Source organism: Erithacus rubecula (genome assembly GCF_903797595.1).
Source record: "Erithacus rubecula genome assembly, chromosome: 8".
Lineage (NCBI taxonomy): Eukaryota > Metazoa > Chordata > Aves > Passeriformes > Muscicapidae > Erithacus > Erithacus rubecula.
The window spans coordinates 19,586,887-19,608,333 of NC_136659.1; the positions used below are offsets into that span (position 1 = coordinate 19,586,887).

The 21,447-nt window shown below is 35.3% G+C and overlaps 2 protein-coding genes across 4 annotated transcripts in view; one reads left to right on the forward strand and one right to left on the reverse strand.

Moving 5' to 3' along the window:
* The window catches only part of LOC306804279 (sodium channel protein type 2 subunit alpha-like), a 132,788-nt gene that overhangs the window by 80,539 nt on the left and 30,802 nt on the right, over nt 1-21,447 (reverse strand). The gene's annotated exons all lie outside the window — the stretch shown is intronic.
* Nucleotides 1,979-21,447, forward strand: part of LOC306804278 (sodium channel protein type 2 subunit alpha-like) — a gene marked incomplete at its 3' end in the record, with an annotated part of 67,315 nt that continues 47,846 nt past the window's right edge. For 2 of the 3 annotated variants that reach the window (XM_079310640.1, XM_079310641.1), the window contains exons 1-2: nt 18,122-18,187; nt 21,256-21,392. In XM_079310640.1, the coding sequence (XP_079166766.1) occupies nt 18,137-18,187; nt 21,256-21,392 (188 nt within the window). In that variant the 5' untranslated portion in view covers nt 18,122-18,136. Of the gene's footprint in view, nt 2,189-11,482; nt 11,739-17,870; nt 18,188-21,255; nt 21,393-21,447 lie in introns of those variants that run through there. The other variant, XM_079310639.1, reaches the window with a different exon arrangement.

The window sequence follows — 21,447 nt, forward strand, 5'->3', positions numbered from 1 at the left end:
TGTGGAACATTAGTTCACAAAAAATAGCTATCCTAAGACTACACTCTTGTAAAACTTAATTAAGAATCAAACCTCTGAACCAGCTGAGGATCAAAACTTTTTTTCATATACCTCTTTCTGCTGGAATTACATAGCTAGTATTAAGGACTATGCTTCTTATTTTTTAACAAAGTTGAAATAGTTTCTTATTTCGATTTAAATTTCTTTATTTTTGCAGGAGAAACAGATTCAACACGTATATCTCCCCTTTAACACATGTTACTAGATGATGGTTACCTTTGGACAATGACATAAAGACTTCCTAAAGAAAACTTCCAAAGACCCCTAAGAAGTTTTTTTAAGAATAAAAATTATAAATAAAAGAAATGTAAGCAAATGAAAGTTCTATTCAAGGACTGGTTTGATTTCCAAAACACGATATGTTTGCAAAAAAATGTTCCTAAGCAATTTAAAATGTAGACACCAGCTTCTCATCATTCATGGGTTTGCTAAATTAATATAATCCCATGAAAGCAAAATCTATGCTGTAGAGACAATGAACACTTTAAAATTAAAAATATATTCCTTCTTAACTTCTGGAAGTTAATAATATTAAAATTAAAGGAATAATTTTTTACCTTTTTTTTTTTTTTTTTTTTTCCCAAATAGGACTGCAGTATATGTTCACACTCACAAAGTCTCTTTGAAGAAAATAGAGGAACTTGTGTGAACAGTATGACCAGGAGTGTTCCTGTATGCCCCAGGTTTACAAAACCCAAACATTTTGAAAGTGAGGGTACATCTCTTTCACTCAGTATACAGAGATTATTCTGAACCTACAGAATACATACATCCCCTGAAAATATATTTCTGTTTCCTGATGCCAGAGTCAGGAATTTGGTGTCTATATCTGTCAAGCACGTGGCAAGTGTGACTAAAATCAAAAGGACTTCTCACAAATTGGCACAAGAGCTTTAGGATAAGTGCAAACTGAAAACGGGATACCCATTGATATGAGGGATATGGGACATGAGTTGTAGGAGTTATCACCACTCTCACTGCTTTGTGCAGTTGTGATTTGGTAGGGGCCATCAGGGTGAATATGTGCCGGCTGCCCTGGGGTCCTTGCTTCTAAAACACTGACCAGGGGACAGAGAATGGGGCTGTTTCTAAGCTCTGCAGAAGAGGCATTTAAAAGAACTGCAGGAGCTACAAGAAAGCGAGATATTAATTGCTTCTTAAACTTATTTATTCTTGTTTTGTGGACTAACTTTTATTTATTAAATCCCACATGACAGAACAAAGCTGGTAGCTTGATTTTAAATTAGGTGGGATCCGTAGTGGCCTCAACCCCAGGCTGTGTATATTGCACACACTTGCTGTCACTGCTCAGCATTTGTACACTTCACTTTCCACACACACAGCACTCAAACTTCCAGGCAGGACAAACAATATGCTGCCTGAAGGACATTATTCACTCAATACTGCTGCCCATGGAGCAGTGGTGCTGGAGCCACTGCTCTAATAATTCTTCCCAGGATGGCCAGAGGAATCCTAGGTAAGCAGATGTAAATCTGCACGTGCCCAGGAAGCCAGTCTAAGGGAAAGACTTCGAGCTTTGCTTTTTACATAAGCATAGTACATTTTACACACTTGAAAGACATTAACGTGGTGCCAAAAATACATGGTAGCATTTAATGAATAAGAAAGTATCCAGCTAATTATCAAGTTCTGCATACACCAGCTAGGGAGGCAGTCAGTGTCTGTGCTGTTATTTACATATTCCTCTGTTCCCATGCATTTTAAAGGAAGCAGCGCATTCAAAGCCAGCTGCTCAGCTGAGTGCAGACGGACAGCTGTGATAGCGCGATGATTTTAAGCGGGTCCCTGCAAGGGCTCCTCGGCACGCAGGGCTGTCGCTCGCAGCGCTCGGCCCGCCGCCAGTAGGGGGCGCTGCCAGGTCGGGCCCGGCACTGCAGCCCCCGGCCCCCCGCCCGTGCATGCTGGGGACCACACCGGCACTGGCAACGGCAAGCGGAGGCACAGAGCATTCTGGAAAGGTCTCTGTGCTTTCCACCCAGAATACAGAAATTACGATCAATTAGTAAGGCTTTGTGGATCGAAATCTGGGCTCTTTCAGGAGGAGACATGTATTACATTATTTTTGGATGCTGGGCTTTGCAGTGATTTTTCATTCTCTTTCAATCAGGTAAGCTGGCAAAACATTTCATTTTACCCATAATCAATCATAGCAACATGATCTTTTCCACAATTTGGGATTGGATTTTCCCCTCTGGTTTCATGTTAAGGTAGAGTCAAAGATGGAACGGGGAATTCAAAGCCATTTTGTACTGACTGATTGTGATGATGGTGTGGTTTTTTTTTTTTTCTTTTCAACACCGTTAAATCTGATATTTGGTCTCTTAATGTGATGTTGTAACGCAGTAGTCTTTCTCACAAAATCAGATCATTTTATAATCAAGGTATACAACATTAATTCCAAGCATTTTATAGAAGTGACCTTGTTTCCTAGGAAGAAAAATCTGGTGGTATTCAGTCGGGAAGAGAAGGTCTCGTAAGATTCTGAGCATCTCAGATCCTGATGATTCAGGGATAAAATCTACGTCGTTGTTTACTGCCGTTTTCTGTATATATATGTATGTGGTATTTGAAGAACTTTTCTATTAGGTAAATTTTGTAAAAAATATGTATAAAGAAATATTTTCTTTCTGTGCCATTTTTTGCGTGGTTGTATGTAGGAGAGAATGGACTCACCAACGGTTAATTAACCAGAGGTCCACACCAAATGTATAGTTCACATTTTGTCTGTAACATTGCTGTCAAGCTTAATATATGCTTCTTAATAGGACTGTTTGAAGATATCAACACAAGAATTACTATATTTCTTCATTTCATTGTCCATTCATCTATTGTCTCATTCATTGTTATCATAATAACTAAAGCTGCCAGTTATTAAAGGTAAAAGGAAATATCTACTGAAGATCAATTTGATATGTTAATTCTTTTTTTCACTAGTGGTTCTACAGGCACACATAGACATTAGAGATACATGTGTTATGTTAGTATCGATTTGGAAATTATTCCAGAGGAAAACAGTAGGAAAAAAATGCCCAAAAAAGTCCATATAGCAGAATAAGGCACTCACAGTTTACAAATCACCACCTCAATCTATACATACGTAAGAAAAGCAGGATTGGCTCTCAGCTGGTATTCAGAGTAGCAAGCAAGGCCTGTACCTGAAGTAGTGATGTGAAAGAAAGAAGTTTTTAATTTGTATTCTTTATGGTGCCTGGGATATCCTTTTTTAACTCCAAGATAAATGATCAGTAATAATGATGCTTGTTTTAGAAACATATCACGTTTGTTCTTTCATAATTGACTTGTCATGAAAACAGTTTCAGAGGGGACTTTTTAACTCTAACAGTTTAATATTTAATATTTTCTCTTTTGCCCATCTCCATTTTGGGATGGAAGGTTGTTGGACAAGAATGTGAGCTGCTGCAGTGATTTGAAGCTTCATAGCACCTGTTAAACAGATATGTTGTTTATTAGGCTGTGATATTTACAGAAATGATGCTTGTGTCATCAGTTTACAATTTTTCCCTCAATGAGCAGACGTTAGGTCCCTTTACTGATTTTCTGAGCTATGCCAATTAAGCTCAGTATTGTAAAATTCTGTATAAGTGATACTAGATGTTGGCAAAGAAAGACAATTTCACATTTTTTATGAAGAACATGGAACAATTCCCCTGTGCCCTCTATGACTGTCAGAGTGGCAGTTTGGTAATTTCTGTTTATTGTCAGGTAACTGGAGTGGGAAGCATCAACAGAAAGAAGAAAGAATAAAATGTAGGGTGTGTTTAATCAATATGCTGGTGACACATTTTGTGCTTTCACGTCTTTTTCTTCACAGATGGCATTAGATGAGTTAACTTTTATATTATGAAGATTAGGCATGGAGAGAAATTTATTTGACCTCAAAAGAGCAAGGATTTTAGAAGAAAGAAAGGATAGTGGGATATAAGAAGGAACTTTCCTTCTGCTGCTCCCATCTCAGCCCACTAAAATTTATTTTGTGTATGCTAGGTACTAATCACATTACTGGAGTCCCACAACTTTTGATGAATCAGTGAAAAGCAGATACTAAAAGTGATCTATGTACAAGGCAAGCAAGTTTTGGCCTTGTTCTCTGCAGTACAAATCTTGGCCCCTTTTATCTGTACGCTCTTCTTGTCATAAGGTGATGAAGGAAAAGAATTGCTTGAACTCTGCTTCAGTTAAACCCAACAAGAATAAATGCAAGTTTCTGATATTTGGTGCTTTATTTGTATATTTTCTGAATTCTGACAATGATAATTGAAAATAAGTTTCAGAAAGATACATTTACTCTGTTGTGTATCTAAAATTCTATGTAGAATTCAGAAATCTACTTACAAAATTCTAGTTAGCTTATTTTCCACTCAATATAACTTTTCTGTTTTGGTTTTTTTTTTTTTTTACCTTACAGCTGTTAATCAGTAATATATACTGTTGTATTTGCAAGATATAGTGTTTTTTTCATCCTCACTTAAATAAATAAAGCATCATAGTCAAATTGATGCCCACTAGTTCAGGCTGCTTACAGAACACATGTACATGCTGCGAGCTGTGGTGTCAGTCCATCAAACCAACTGCCAACCACCATAAAAACCACCTGTAGGAAAAAGGCATTCTCATAACTGGAAACCTGATATTATTCATTACATCTACTCCTGTGATCAAAAGCTGTGAAGCACCTTGCAATGGCATGTCTAAATTTGATATTGACCAATTGGACTCCCATAGAAACTTGATACTGGAGCTGGCATCATACAACCTGTTCATCTGCTTTCATCAAAATTTTCTTTATGGACAGCTGGAAGGAATCTCCAGCATATTACTGTGACAGTGTTATTGCTTGACTTTCCTTGCCTTATAATGAGGTAAACCAGAGAGAATAGGGATAAGAGCAGCTCAGGCAGGGAGTGTGATACTTGAAAATATAAATATAAATATAGAGTAGGTACAGCATATGCTCTTGAGTAACCATAATGTGTATGTACTACCACTATAATCCTAAACAGCAAGTTAAATTTTAGGTCACAAAAGTATCTACTTTCTCATTTTTTCATTACACAACTCCTAATTATTTCTTCACAGTACAAACAAACAAACACACACACAAAACAAACCAACTAACAACAGCAAAAAAACCCCCATAAGATATGGATCTGAAACAAAAAGTACCAGATAATCCACCCCAAAAAGGTGATTTCAAATTGTTGCTAAATTTTAATGTGGTCCTCAGTCTTGGTAACAACATCTTATGAAAAATTCTATTCATTTACTTTTTCAATTAAAAGAGATCACAAAACATGTTTTACAGTGAAAAATGCAATTTAAGAAGTTGATATTTAATTAAAGAGCTGATGAGGCTTTTTCACATGTAAAAGCTTAAGGAAAAGGTTATTTATGATCAGATTCATTATTTCTCTGGTTAATAATTCTTTATTGCTATTGATCTCTTTTTGACTGACTAGTTTTACTTGGGTAAGTGTAATCATGGAGGCTACCATGTACACAGGTCTCTTCTTCAACTTGGAATTGTTTTTCCTGCTGCTTCTTTGGGTGAACCTTCTAGTTGTTATATACTCTTATCAAATGGCCACGTTTTGAATATGCATATATTGAGTGTATAGTCCATATGCAGGGTTTGCATATGTCAGCTATATCAGGTGCATACATGCTGTACCTGCCCAGCAAAGCTGCAGTTTCACAGGTGCTGAAGTTACTGTGTGTGTATAGATCAGACGAGGAGCTCCCTGTCCGTGAGATGCATCAGGCACATCCTCATATTTCTTTACAAGATTTCCTGAATTAAACTAATGAGGCACACTGGTAAATCTCAGAGGGTATCACACATTCCAGTGAGGAAAATGGCTGGGATGAGCATCAGCACTACTGGTTCTGTGATCCCCTTAACCATGCATAGATTTTATAACCACACAGCAGGAAGATCTTGGGATAAGTATACACTGCAGGCAATTTCCATTTATAGATTATTTATACTTAACTTAAATGTTGCTTATTTAATTTTAAGGCCCTCCTTTTCAGTGTGAGAGGGGATCAGGGTTTATGATCTTTTAGCATAATTTATTTTAAGAACAATGTGAAGCAAGAAACTTCCTTTATCTGTTTAACCATTAAATATTATTATGTATGACTGTATAGGATTATAGAAAGTTACAAGTATGTGTTCAAAATCACTACAGAAATGCAGATGAAGAAGTAAATGAGGAAATTAAATGTTCACAGGAAAAAAAGTTCCTTTTATGTAGGGCAACATAGCACTATGTGGCCTGGCTACTGTATTAATTGAGGAAAAGTCTGTCACCATTTCTCATAAATTATGTCCTTCCCCTGCCTGGTAGTCCTGGAATAGAAGCAGAAATTTTATGAGTCCATGTAGCCTGAATTCAGGCCCACATGTCCCAATTTCTTGCCTGCCTAGGTTTGCATATCCTGAAAACTGTCCTTTGTTAGGCATTATTGTACTACCTTTTAATGTTTGGACACACTGAGGAATTCCAAATGTGTGTTGGTTAAAAATATACTCCTAGGAACCTAAATTTATTGATTCAGTTTTAATGCATCCAAACACAAAGATTTCAGTTGTTAAATGAATGTGCTTTCTTAACAAATAATCCTCATTGCCTTCTCAAAAGCCAGTCACAGAATGCAACTGTGTAACTGTATCAAGACTCCAATGCAAGAATATATTTATCCCCTTTTCTTAGTACTTGAAATATACATGTAACAGTCCTGGAAACCTGAATGTGTCTGGGTCCTACCTAAGACACAGGATTTTTTTTTTCTCAGGTGCAATTAACATGATACCAACTTGTTTTCCTTGAGCACAGAAATTTCACTGCATTATTACTATCAAGAACATTTGCTTTTGAATGTATATGTTCTTGTGCAGTGGTTAAATAGTAAGGATAAAACTGGTAGACTAAAAAATTAGGATATTAAGTCATAAGAATGAAAAATGCCTATACATTTTAGCAAAGTTAACCTAAGTCCACAGTGAAATTCAGGGATAGACATAGAAAATAATTCTTATTTTCAGCAGATATTTGAGTGTGTTTTCCATTGAAAAGCATTATTTATAGAAAAATAATGCTCTAAATCTAAGTTGTGTGAGAACTTTTGCGTTACATAGAGGGCACTTTTAAATTGTGAGTGAAGTATACACCTAACTTACACTCTTGCACCTCATCAAGGAGCAAAATAAATTCCCCTCGAACAAACAGCTTTGAATATTTTTTTTATTTTAAGCTTATTCTTATTTAATAGCCAAATAATCTTAAAAACTTGTTTTTGATAGATGAAAGCAAAAGTGCTATGCTTTACAGTTAGAAAGGCAATCAGTAATGTTATTTTTATATCTGAGTGGTGTAAACTTGATGACAGAAATAAGTAGGCAATTTCAAAAGGGCCCAAGAGTCCAAGGTCAGATTGAACTGAAGGAGGGCAATCCTAATGTTTACTGTCATTTAAATGAAATGTCTAAAGAAAAACCTGTCACTAATATTTAAAGCCAAAATGCTCGCATGAAGAAAACTGACCTGAGACAGAAATTAAGACCAAAATAAATATAAATAAATATCAACCTGTATTACAAAGGAATTTCTTACCTACTGAGCGAAACTGTAACTGAGCATTAAAGGAGTCTTCCTGAAAGTATTTTGCTAACACCAGTTTAAGTTACTTGCCATGTATTTCTGACATATAAATTTGCTTTATTTAGTATTATAATAGGTAGAATACTAGAATTCTAGTAGGTGCTACAGCACTAGCTACCATTCCATTGCATATATCACTGAAAGCATAGGCCTCTAATTAGTATAATATTTTTAATACACTGAAATTTGAACATTTTAAGAGACAACTTTTAGAGAGGTGGTAGAAGTTATAACTTATAGGTTTTGCATCTTTAGATTTATTACATGCAGGTAGAGACTAGATCTAAGTCATACTTCCATACACCATTTGGAAAACATTCCAGAAATAAGGCTTAATTATGTTTCAATAGACAGTTCCATGACACATGAATAAATGCCTTTGAGAAATCCACACACATTTTTCATATGCTGTGGTAAACTTTGGCTATAAAGCACTCTATTTTCATGTTGACTTTATGTGCATTTTCTTCGTTGTGTAGTAACAATCACATTCAGCCAAGGACTCTCAAGCCTCTCAAACAGAAGTTCCAATTTTTCCCCTTTGGTTTCCTTGACAACTGCCAAATCCCAAATACAGTCTATTAATCTTGTGTTATACAAAGTTTATTCTTTCATATTTTGTATTGACTATTTTCTGCAGTATAGTAAGACTAGGAAAGTGTTTTAACTGCATGGTTCCTAATGATTCAATTAATTTTCCAAGTTTAGTTTGTTTCTTTTTGCTTAAATTCATAAACAATGTTTTCTGTTGCAAGTGCCTTTTTCTAAGTTTCCCTAGAAAAATTTAGAAAAGAGTACTGCTTTGCAATCAGAGCTTTCTATTTCTTTTATACAGCAAAATCAATATTGTGATGTATTTAGATATTGCTCACTGATGTTATATTGTAATTTTTTTAACACCTTTCCTGTGGATATGGTTGTATGTACTAGTGTTTCACTTGTCAGCACATTTAAATTTTTAATACACAAAGTATTAGGAATTAGTTGAATTTGGACAATTAATTTTGTGGATGACTCTTTTTCTTGTTAATCTAGAATGGGGTTAATGCTTTTGTAATTGCTCAACACCAAATATCCATACAGCTGCCCACAATGTCTGTTCATTGCATTTGCCTCTGACATGAGATTTCACTTAGGTGGCACCATCACTGGCATATTGTCCTATAATGGTCTTTATAAGAAAACCTCATTTTGAATAACCCCATTTGTTTCTTCACCAGTTTATCTTTACATTGAGAGGGAGCTAAAGAGCATGAAGATATAGTTTGAAACACTCTTTGAAGCAATATCATGCCTCAGAGTTTGAAACATTCTAACCAGTTTTAGATAAAATGCTCATGCCATATATGCAGAAAATTTTGGGAGAGAGCCCTACATGAAAGAATCTGTGTAATTTGTCCATCAGGAGCCACCTCTGACTAGGCCTGAGATTTTACCTATGATTCATTCTTGGGAGATGAATTAAAATAAGCTACTCTAAATAAAAATATTCTGGTCAACAAATTATCAGCCAAAATAATTTTCTATCATCACTTTCAGCTACAGTAAAACTGTGTAATCTGGATCCATCTGTGAAAATTTCTAGTATTGGAGTTAGAACCAAAGATATTAGATTAATAAAAAACCCTAGAGGTTTTGATTTTGGTTTTTAAAATTTGCTTGAGGGGGGAAGGGGGAGGTTGGTTGGTTGTTTTTTGGGTAGCTTTTCTTAGTTTCTTTGTTTGGTTGGTTTCTTGTTGATTTATTTTTTGTTTTTTTAGTGTATTGAAAATTATACAAAAAATACTATGTTAAAAAGTATATGAGATGAGTTATTAGTTGAAATCCTGTAATGAAATTTCTCTGACATGGCCTATAAATTCAGGACAAAGGACACACAATTCAGCCAACCTGCTTCCTTCAAGTTTTGCTTGACTACCACTTATGCTACCATGATGCATAGAGACAAGATTGGGGTTACATGTGAAAAAGGGATCTCTGTCTTGTGCTTTAATTCAAAGTATTAATTTGTTGAAATTACCTGTTCTTCTATTGTTATTAATAATTCTCCTACTGAAAATGAATTCCTCAACATTTTGCAAACTAGCAGATATTTTACAACTGGAGAGTAGTTACACGCCCTTCTTTGAAAGTAAATGTCATATGAATGTGTAGTGTTAGTGATTTTTCTTTTATTTTCTAGAATTCCTTTAATATTATTTTGAAACTTGTGAGCAGAAGCACTTAAACATTTTGCTGTGTCTGACCATGAGATTGAATTTCAGCCACAGTACTTCTTGAGAGGCAGAATCCAGATGCACCCAATAGTCAAAGGGAAGGGGAAGCCCTGAACCCCCAGGGAAAGCTGCATTCAGTGTAAAATATGCATTGGTGGATAAGTATCAATGGTGGCAGAGTCATGATTCCCTGAGGTCAGTACTGGAGACACAGCTTTCAGATGTCTTCAGTGGAGCCTCTCAAGTAGTGACTCACCACAGCAAAATGTGCTGAATCAGTGCTTCACTCAAAATGACCAAGGCATTGAAAGAATTTGCTCTTAGCCATCATTGGGATGAGTTTATGTTACATTAGTAAACAATGGAAGCTCTAATTATGTTGCCATTTATTGCATATTTGGGAAAATGTAATTCTAGATTGATTGTAAATGGTACTAGGCAAATTCTAGGTTAGTTTTTGAAACCTATTCTCTGTACTTGAAGTATTTGGAGATCTTCTGTCTTTAAGTGTAAGAGAAGCAGTGGTTTAAGAGAAAGCTTTCACTTTTTGTTTTCCCTCCTTTTGTGTTCTCTCTGACCTGATCTGTGTCTACTCAGATTTTCTTTATTTTATCTACAGAGTTTCTACAGTGGCTGTTCATTCTCACTGTATTTGGAGAAAAGTACTATTAAGAGCTGCTTTGGCAAGAGCAGAGACCTAAAAGAGAGGAATGTCGTCTTCTTTTCCTCCCTAGGAGTAAAACAAAATAACAACATAAAGCAGTAAAAAAAAAAAAAAAAAAAAAAAAAAAAAAAAAAAAAAAAAAAAAAAAAAAAAAAGTCTGAAATATATCTATATGAGATATCCAAATGAGAATAAATGTCTCAAAGACGATTCATCTGAATCTCTGTGGCTGAAGACTAATATGTGTGAGATGTAAGTAGACTATTTAAATTTGATGAACTGGATACCCAGATTATTAAAGACTGAGGAAGACATGGCCAATCTTTGGCCAGCTCTTGTAATGATGCGAATAATTTTTACTGAAGAACCTGAAGATACTGTCATTTTCTGATATTATACTACTAGTCAGGGAAGAAAAATTTTGTTGCACAAAGAAAACATTCATACCAACAATCTCTATGATAGATGACTTGAAGAAGTATCCATATATTCATACAAATATAGAGTTAATTAACTTTCATGCCTGCTTAAAGGCAGAAAATCCTTTGGGAGTAATGATACACTACTCAGTTCCCCAAAGAACAGGTGAGAACACTGCTGTTAATCTGGGAACTACTGTCTACCATGTCTTACCCCATGTCTATCAAAGACTGTACTAGTGATAAAATAATTTCAACAAGAACCATTTATCCCTTTTAGTAAAAGCATGCAGGTAGAAGATTATGTGGAGTCTTTGAAATGCACTTAAAGAATATTCTTAAATGTACTTCTGTTCTGTATTAGGTTTTGTGAAATAATTAATTTTCAATCCTGTTTTTCTTACTTCTTGATGCTCTTAGGTTGGAGAAATATGTCTGTGTGAATATGTAGACTTATCCTTGTCTACTGCAATTAATTTTTGAGAATTCCTGTGTTCAAAAGAACAAAGAATGAGAGAATCTTGAAGGAACTGTAGTCTTGAAGAAGCTTCAGATCCCAAGGAGAAGCGTTCCTTACCAATTCATTTTCTGCTAGAAATGAAGCCTTTTTCTTTTCACATTAGCCAAAGATGCAGAGGTTAAATTCTGAGATTTGGCATTTCTTACAAAAATAAAGGTAAGACTGTCTTTTCTTCTCATCCAGAAGTAATGTTTCACTGCAAAAGATAGCTAGTTGACATTCTGCTACATATCTTCACTAAAATACCAGTGGAAAAATGAAATTAACGCCTTTATGAGGTCCCATTGTAGAAATTTTTTGTTACATATATTGTAGCTATTTTTCTTCAGAATCTGAGGATCTCTAATGTTGGAAGGTATTTGAAAAATGTTGATTACAGTACAGTAGTGCAACTAGTCTGATGGACTAAGAAAGAGACCTTTCCTCTCCCTCTTAAATTGCATATAGTTTTCATTTGTTCTTCTTCAGGTTCCTCCAATACTTCAAGTAGTGACACTTGATCTCTTTTCACACATTCTCAGAGGCAACTCATAGTGTTAAATAAAATACAAGGCAGGCTTACATTTAAAGAATTCCTAGAGGTTTTGGTCAATTTAATCTATAAAATAAACAGGTCAGATCATTTATTTCTACTGTCAGTTTAGTTCTACTGCTTGCAGATAGGTATCTGAGGAATTCAGGAATATTCTTTTACATAACTTATCAATTTTTGATTACTAAGATAAGAAATAGGAACAAATTAATGCAAAAGCAAATGCTGGAGAGAGGTTGAAGGAAGGAGAGTGGTGACTGGAATGGCAATGGGCACAAACAGACAAATAAGTGGGGGGAAGGCAATCCAATAGCAATTTCTGCTGGGAGATGGTAGTGTCCAACATTTTCCCATGTAACAGCTTCTGGATCTTTCAGACAGGTCTGAAATTGCTTCCAGTCTGTAATCGAATCTGTTTTGAATGTTTTCCTATCTGCCTAGTCTTTCACCAATCAGACTGAACTTCATGTAATATATTCTACACAGATTTCCAAAGTCTTACAGCGTTTTATTATGCTGAGGTTGGGGTTCTTAAGTTTTAATGTACTTTCACACCTAATTTCAAGTCATTACTGAGAACATGAAAAAAAATTGCATGTAATACCCCTGAAGCACCTGAAGCTTTTACTACATTTACTGTTCTTTGACCAGGTTTTGGCCAATGTGTCCACACTAGTTCACATTCAGCCACTTACTTTAAATAACCCCATTCTAAATAATTTTAAAGCAAGTTTTTATTAGGGAATATTATTTCTGTGTCATATCCTTATTAGTTTATTGCATATTCTAATAACAAGTGGTTTTGTCTTCTGGAATTTATTGATTTTATTAATAAACACCTGATGGTGATTTCATTATTTTTATTTTGAGTAGTTATATAACACTAATGCCTATAGGCTACTGAGGCTGACTGTACAAATATGAACAAAAATACAATGCAGTCATTGCTACAGATAAATTATAATCTAAAAAAAAGGACACAATGGATCAATGCTAAATGTTGAACTTATTGGAAAAAAAGGAAAATAAATCCTATGTATTAGTCAAGGAGGACCTATTCAAAACAAATTGTCAAAGTTTGAATTACTTGATTGCACTTTAAAGAAGCAGGTTCTGACCAGGTGCTAAGTTCTGGAGACTGTTTTCACCTTTGAGGAAATCACTCCTCTCCATGAAAAACTATTTTTATGAAACTAACTTTCATGTATTCCTTGCCTTAGGACCCACAGATAATTTTAACTGCATGTCTCTTTAGATATCTCAAAGAAATCTGCATTGCATTGCATTTACCACTGTGAACAACAGCAGTGACATTTTGAGTATCTTTTGATGTTTTTTGTAATTCTGTCTTTTACTAGAATATTTTAAAACAGTAAAAAATAGAGTAAATATGCCAGAATAAATGGTAAATTATGGTAAATGTCAATTATGAAAAGATAATGGTCTGTAACTTAAAAAATATTTCAGACCACATTTTTTCTTTGTGAATTATTCTCTGTGCACAAAAGTCATGAGAAGTGGCAATAAAAATATTTAATTTTAGTTCTTCTTCACAAGAATATGTAGCTTTAGATTATTTATATCTTATTCCCAAGAATAATATTTACCTATCCTTTTCTTTCTAGAAAAAATTAAAGCCAGCAATTCCTGATTTGGAATTTGATCAAAGCACAGTAACTTAAATGTAATTTACCTTTACTTCCAGAAAACCAACACCTGAATTATGCAAAGCAACTTCCCAAACACTAAGAGAGGGAGCTAAGATGACTCATTTTTTCAGACTGTCCCAGCATGTGCTCTCTTGTATCTCTTCTCTCCACAGGACAGTAAGAGCTTGATTTGAGGTATTTTTCTGATACCTACACTTTTTATTTCTAAACTGCAGAAAGTAATCTCTAACTGATGCTGAGGTGATGCCACTGGCCCTGCTGTTTCTGACTGTCCTACTGTGGGAGACCCATCCTTTTGATTTGGACAAATAGCTTTACTTCAATTGAGACAGCTGGTCTTATTAACACTAGTGATTTAGTGGAAAGTTTTTAATCCAGGCTTTAGCATCTGAGAGATTGTTGCAGGGCTTGGCACAGGGGAAGATATTAGTTCCAAATTACAGCTTCTCAAATAAAAGATTAGCATAAGAAAATTAGGATAGCTGGTCATTTTACAGATTCCATTTGCTCTCCTTGCACTTACTCCAACCCTAATCAACTGTTTCATTTTTAATGGAATGAAAATCTCAGTAGTCAGCTTTTTCAAGGTTTTAGCAGGTATTACTTTAAAGTGAAAAAACCCCAGCAAAGTGTGCTGTTTCTCCACCTTGAAAATTTTGCAGGGGATGTGTGCAGTTTTATGCAAAATGCAGATAACCTGTTAGATAACCTGGTAATTGCACTGGTACTTTCACTTTTACCATTCGCCCTATTTAAGATATCACAAAAACAGATACCTTTAGGCCACTGTTTCTGGCTTTTTCAGTGACACAAAAAAATGAATTTGACATTGTTACCAAAGATATTTTCCTTTCTTTATGACTCATCTTCTGTAAATGATGAGAAGATTATTATATTAAAATTAAAATTTAACAAGGTATCTGTGGACATAATATAACTAGCTGAAATATGTATAAAATTAAAAACATAGGTCCTGTTTCTTGCTCAATCTTATTATTTAAAGGTAGAGACTGAAGGAAAATTAGAGAAGGACTTGAATGCCATGCTCAATTACAACTAAATGGCAAAAGCATGTCTTTAATAAATGAGAACTTTATTTTTCTAATGAAATGTATTAAGTTATAGAGCATTACATATATGATATATAGACCAGAATGGTGTTTCAAATGCTTGAAACTCTCTTTGCTGAGCAGCAGAAGGTACTGAGGGGCTGGACCACATGTAGTTTTGAGTCTTTCTTTAAAGATTGCTTTTTATGACAGTTATTCTGAATTATTAGATATACAGAGTGTCTGAATTCTGCCTAATATCATTCATATCCTGGCAGTTTAGTTAGCAGACAACAAGCCATTTTAAAGCCAGTGAAGGAAGGAGAGGGAAGCTATCACTAACAATTGAGCAATTCATGATTCAAGGATTGCTAAGAGCTTGTTCAGGCTCAGTACAGGCAACAGCACAACTTGTTTTGTTGTTCTATTAAATTAATGCATGTATAGCAACAGTAATCAGACACATATTTCTGTGTTGTTCTGTTAAGCTTTGTAATCTAAATGAAAATGCTTGGGGCATATTTAGTATAGGCAAAACTTGCTTGTGTGCTAGCAGCAGGAAAGAAAAGATGTAATTGCACTTGACAATAGTGAAGGCAGGTCTTCAGTAATGTTTCCAACTCATCAGGAAAACTTTTAGGGCATGTTTTTTTCTCTGAGAAATACAGTGAATCCCTCAATCTGCCAATACATTCCCCAATCAGTCATCTGCTCCTTTCTGGATTTCTGGCAATAGAAATACATATCTTTTAAGTGAAGATGATTCATTTCGTTAAAGCATTCATAGCTGTAACTGTTAATGGATGAAAAGCAGCCTAGACAAATGCACTGAACTATAAAGACAAGACAGACACTGATGACTTGATTTGGATGCATCTTTTAGGACTAGTTTCATGGAAGAGGCACCTAGGGTGAAAAGTTGAATTACAGACATGTAAAATGGGATTTAAAGAAATAAATTATTCAGAAAGACCAGAGAAACCTCAGACATCTTCTTAGTTCATTAATCCTGCATGAGCAAAAGTAGTAATCAAAGGACTGTTTGCAGAAAATTAGGTATGTTTTTAATTCTAAAAATAAGGGACAAGTTTGAGTTTAGGATCCTTATAATTGGGAGTTACATTAATTTAAAAAAAGGATTAGCAAAGGCATCCATCCTGTACAAAGAAAAAATTAGCAGAAATTTCAGCATAGAAGCCTGTGATAAGGTTGCCTGCTGAAGAATTTGGCTGTCTTTATAATTTATTTTTTCTTTTATACTGCATCTATGTCTTCAGCCACTCCAAGATCTCTGTTACTCTGCACATTACATTAACTCATAGTTCTCCAGGATATTCCTTGAGAGAAATTTTCTTCTTCGTGTCTACAGTACATTTTAATTTAATTTTAGTGTATTTTAATTCTGGTCCTGTATTACTTATCCACTTGGTGCTATAACCTACTGACTAAATTATTTCAGTGACCTCTGTGCTGCTCATGCACACAACTGCTGTGCTGTGAGCCCATTCCAGAGATAAAGGCTTGAGGTGGCACAGGAACATGAGTCCTTACCATGTCATTGGATTGGTGATTCAGAGTTAGCAGTATGCTGTTTCATATCTTTCCTCCAGTTTCTTACTCTAGGTTTCTCAAGCACTTTTTAGCACCCCCTTCTGCCTTCACATATCTTACTCCATAAGACCATGACTGTAGCACTTTGTGTGTCTCTGTGTGTGTGTATTTCTACAAACTGCTTCATACAGGCAAGAAGCTTTGGGAGAAGGACTACTGAATGAGTGCAAATGAGCAGAATATTATGTCTCAAATTTAGATGTGGCATCTCCAGGATACAGATGTTGCACATTCATGAAGTAATGCAGCAAAGGTTACATGGCTTCATGTAACAGAAAACATAATTAAAGCTCATCAGTTAAGCATTGAAACTCCCTCTTAAAATTGGTTCTCATAATTAAATTTTTTACAACAGTATGCTGTAAATCTTGCAAAGCAGACACCAAGTAAAGCTTTAATTTCTTCTCTGGTGGCAGCACTATTTAACCATATCTGCCTCCATTTTGCCATTCTCTCCCTCCAGCTATTCAAACCTCTCAACTGTGCTGTACAGTACATCACTTTAAATAACTGATCCTGCTGCAGAAGGACTTGGAAGAGAGAAAAATAACACTGCTTTCAGTTGATGCACTGCAGGACTTCATAAAGAGACCTGCTGTACAATAGAAAGTTCAATGCAGAGAGCAGGAAAAAGCAGCATCCTCCACCACTGGTACTAAAGACATTCACAGGGAACCAGAGCCTTAGGTTTTGACTAGTTTCAGGCTGAAAAAATAACTATGACACTCGCCTTGCAAAGAATCAGAAGCAGCATCTTTTCCCACATAGCTTTGATTGTACATGCTGTTTCCTTTTACTTAAAAGGCCTGTGGTTTTGATTCACAGCTAACAGTCAATAAGTGCAACCTAAGCTGCTCTGCTGTCTAATATTAGCCTTCACCACAGTTAAGTGTCAGTAAGAAAGAATTATGCTTGTTCCCCCCATAATTCAGTTGCTGTCATTTAAACAGCACCAGTCATGCAAAATATTTTAGTTTAATGAAAGTATTGACATTTGTAAAATTGTTTTAGTAATGCTTGGAAAAAAATATGGAAAAATGAAATATATTAAGTAGTAGAATGCGTGTTTACAATTTTCAACAGTACCTCACTGAATATGCATTTTTATACTTGCTGTTAAAAAAAATGCTGTACTGTTAAAACACTTGTATCAGCAATTTGTTCTAACTGGGAGTGTCCAAGGACACAGGCAAAGCAGTATCTGTGGGCAGAAATAGTGTCTTTTTCTGGATCAGCAGGAAAAAGCTGAAAAATGATTTCTAAAATACCTAAATAAATTCTGAACTGTTGCTTTTAACTGCCATTTAGCCTTTAAATATGCTGCTTCTATTTCTATTTAAGCCTGGAAAGACTTTCTAACCAAATGTTGAGGTTTTTCCTATTGGTGCAATCTAGCTTGCCTAAATTATTTAATTTTCTTTTATAGGTCATTCTTATGCAAGAAGCTAAAAGTAATTAAATTTGCAGGATGAAAACATGGCACAGGCACTGCTGGTACCACCTGGACCTGAAAGCTTCCGTTATTTTACTAGAGATTCTCTCGCAGCTATTGAAAAGCGTTCTGCAGAAGAAAAAGCTAAAAAGCCCAAGCAAGAACATACAGATGATGATGATGAAAATGGTCCAAAACCAAACAGTGACTTGGAGGCAGGAAAGACTCTGCCATTTATTTACGGTGACATACCTCCAGGAATGGTGTCTGAACCTTTGGAAGACCTGGACCCATATTATATCAATAAAAAAGTGAGTGAATTATGTTTTGCACAAAATAGAATACATACCATAAAAGTTTAATCACAAAATGTGATGGTTAGAACTATCAATCTGTTAAACATCCAGAATCATCTTTTGATTTGTGCTCTTCCATAATGTGACTGCTTCAATTCTGTTGAGTTACTTGCTATTTACTTCATTGTCAGGAAGATGTGTCTTCCTTGATCTTGCCTGAACTTGAGAACAGAATGAATTATTTTTATTTCAATATAATAGTAAGACTGGATATCACAAAGAGATGTTCCAAGCATGGTTTTGCAATGGAAATAGTTGTAGATCACAAGGTAACATCCACACAAGTTAGTGAAATAGAAGACTGTAACCATATTCTTTGTTTCTTTATAGGTATAGAACATATGCAAACATACATATGAAATGCATGTATATATGTAGGATAGAGAGACTCTGTTAATGGTGGTTCATATGAAACTACCACAATGCAAACTATTGCTTGAGGTGTTTGCTTTTGCTATGTTAGATCTCTACTGCAGAGCTGTCAATTAGAAGTCTCTGGCAGACCATGGAAAGGCTTATTTTAAAGGAAAGAATTGCAAAAAGACATTTTTGGTGTCCTGAAGAGTTTTCGTAGAGAAAGGCCAGAGAAAAGAGTTACGAAATAAAAACAATGTATCTTAGTTACATGTGTGGGGCTGTAACACAATGGGACCATTATTAGCAAAGTTGTGCTCCATGAAGAATGCAAACTCCTAAAAAAGGTGCATTTTCCCTTCCAATTTGCACAGTCATACACAATCCTCCTTTTCACGTGATCCCCAAGTCAGCCACTCGGAGATAGAAAAGGTATTTCAAACAGATCCATTCAAGTAGAACGTCTGACTTTTGAAAAGTCAAGATCTAGAGTAGAGTGTATGGGTTTTAGTCTCATAGCAATGATGCATACAATTGGAAGCAGACTGGTGTTATTTGAGTTAAGAGAAAGACAAGGAAAAAACAGGTATTTGTTTTCCATAGCTGTGATTAGCTGTAGGCTGTTATAAATCCTCCAGGGTCTGAAGTAGTCCAACCTGGGAACAAGCAAAAGTACCTTAGGTCCTGCACTGATTAGTGCAGGTGACAGTAAAAGCCAGTTTTCCTCTATACTCTTGTTTATTTCTGTGGGCTCCTTCAGCAGCATCAAAATGTTCTCTCAGTTTCTGATGGACCTCAAAGTGGTGTAGGTAAGGAGAGTGAAGGAAGATGAAGAGGTGGACAACACCCCTAAATTTAAAAAATGCAGGTGTTTTATGGAGAGGTGCTTGGGACTATCTTTTCTCATCTCTCTGAAACAGAGACAGAACTGGACAGAGTTGCTGTATTGACAGCCTGAAGCATTCCAGGCTGCCATCAAAATAAGAAACTTGATGTTGAGTCACTATAAAAAAAATTGAGGCATAAAATACTTTAAACTCCAAAGAAACTTTGTTTGCTAGAAAAAGATCATGCAAATAATCTCACTTTTGTGGCTAAATTTTTGGTTGCCTTTGGTTTGTAAAACAGGTTTAAAAATTATGGCCTCAGTAATGGAGGCAGAAAAGAAATCAGAATCTATATGCAACTGTATAACCTAACAGTAGTGAAAGTTATGTAAACAATGCTGTAGGTAATACAAGTATGTACATTATTAAGGAAATGTAAAGAAATTAAAGCCCAAAGAAATAGCATTGCCAAGAGTTATTTAAATTTATATTGTTTGGGTTATAACAACAGTTCCATGCAATTTCTTACTTGCAACATAATTGTCAGTACTTTTCTGGACTAGCTGCAAAACCTCAGGAATAAAGTTGCATAACTGAGTTCAGGGATAACATTGTCTGAACAAGTGAAGTTTCAACAAGCCTGAGAAGTCCTAAGTATAGTTTCTAACCGCTACTGATCAGAAAAAGTAGTCAGATTTTTTTGAACCAAAGTGTAAAAGTTCATAATAATGATGGATTTTGTTAGTATATGAGAGCAATTAATGAACTGTAGGATCTTTAGTCACAGGTGACATCTGTGTTTATGTTACCTAGCAGTATAATTATGCTCAACAGAAAACAAATGGACATCTTAAATCGTGGACTAATATTAGTCATCCCTCCTCTGGTGGATAGTAGAAACTATCCTTAATCATTGACTTGTCAGTGGAGAGGAAATCATATGTGAATTTAGTCTGACTTCAGGCTCAGCTGCAGCAGTGACCTTGGGACAGGCAACATCTTTCCAGCATTTCCAGCTGGGTGAAGGACTGTAGGGCAAGGAGAAATGCCAGGGAGTGTGTGTCGGTTCTCTGCCACCCTCAGCGTAAGCTTGGTGATATCCTGTGAACAGGCACCACCTTTACCTATTTTATTTTCCACTGTGAAGAGGTTTACTTTCCTTGCCTGAGATGACTGTCCAAATCGGCAGTAAAGACCACAGAGGGCAGAATTTTTCTGATCACAGCCAAGTTTTTACAGAGAATGGAAATCAACATGGAGAACAGTGATACTATATAGCTCTGCTGAGAGTTTAACAAAGACTCTATTATGTTAACACAAAGCACAGCCATTACCATCGACAAAGAGCCAAAGGAATGAAGAATAGTTATGTCCTGAAGAAATTTCAAGCAGCACCAAAGACGCAAGTAAACCTTATTCACAGACAAATACACTTAGGCAACTACTGTCCACAGAAATAGAATAAACTGAACACAAACCATAGGTTTATCAGACCAAAATTTAAATTATAATCACTAGCTATTTTTTCTGCTCACTTATAGGGGAAGTAAGAGCACATTTAAAATAGAAAATGAAAGCAAAATTATTTTTACATTGTGGTTGATTTTGTAATGACAATTTCTCCTTGTCAGCATATATATATGTGTATATAATTCTGTCAAGTATTGGAGAATTGGCTGTGCAAAGCTTACTCCGTTGTATTCATAGAAATCAGTTATTTTCTTACCACAGGTAAGCAGTAGAATGGAACTTGAACCTCTCAGGCAGAGAATGGAAACTTTTAGTAGTAAAGATATGTATGCAGACAACACTGTATTTTAATTTTGTATTTCTTTTTTGCAGACTTTCATAGTATTGAATAAGGGAAAAGCAATTTTCCGATTCAGTGCCACATCTGCCTTGTATATTTTAACTCCTTTTAATCCCATCAGAAAAATTGCTATCAAGATTTTGGTACATTCATATCCTTTTTTCTTAAAGTTGAATTTATGCATTGCTATTTAAAAATACTTGATGACTAAAATAATAATTTTC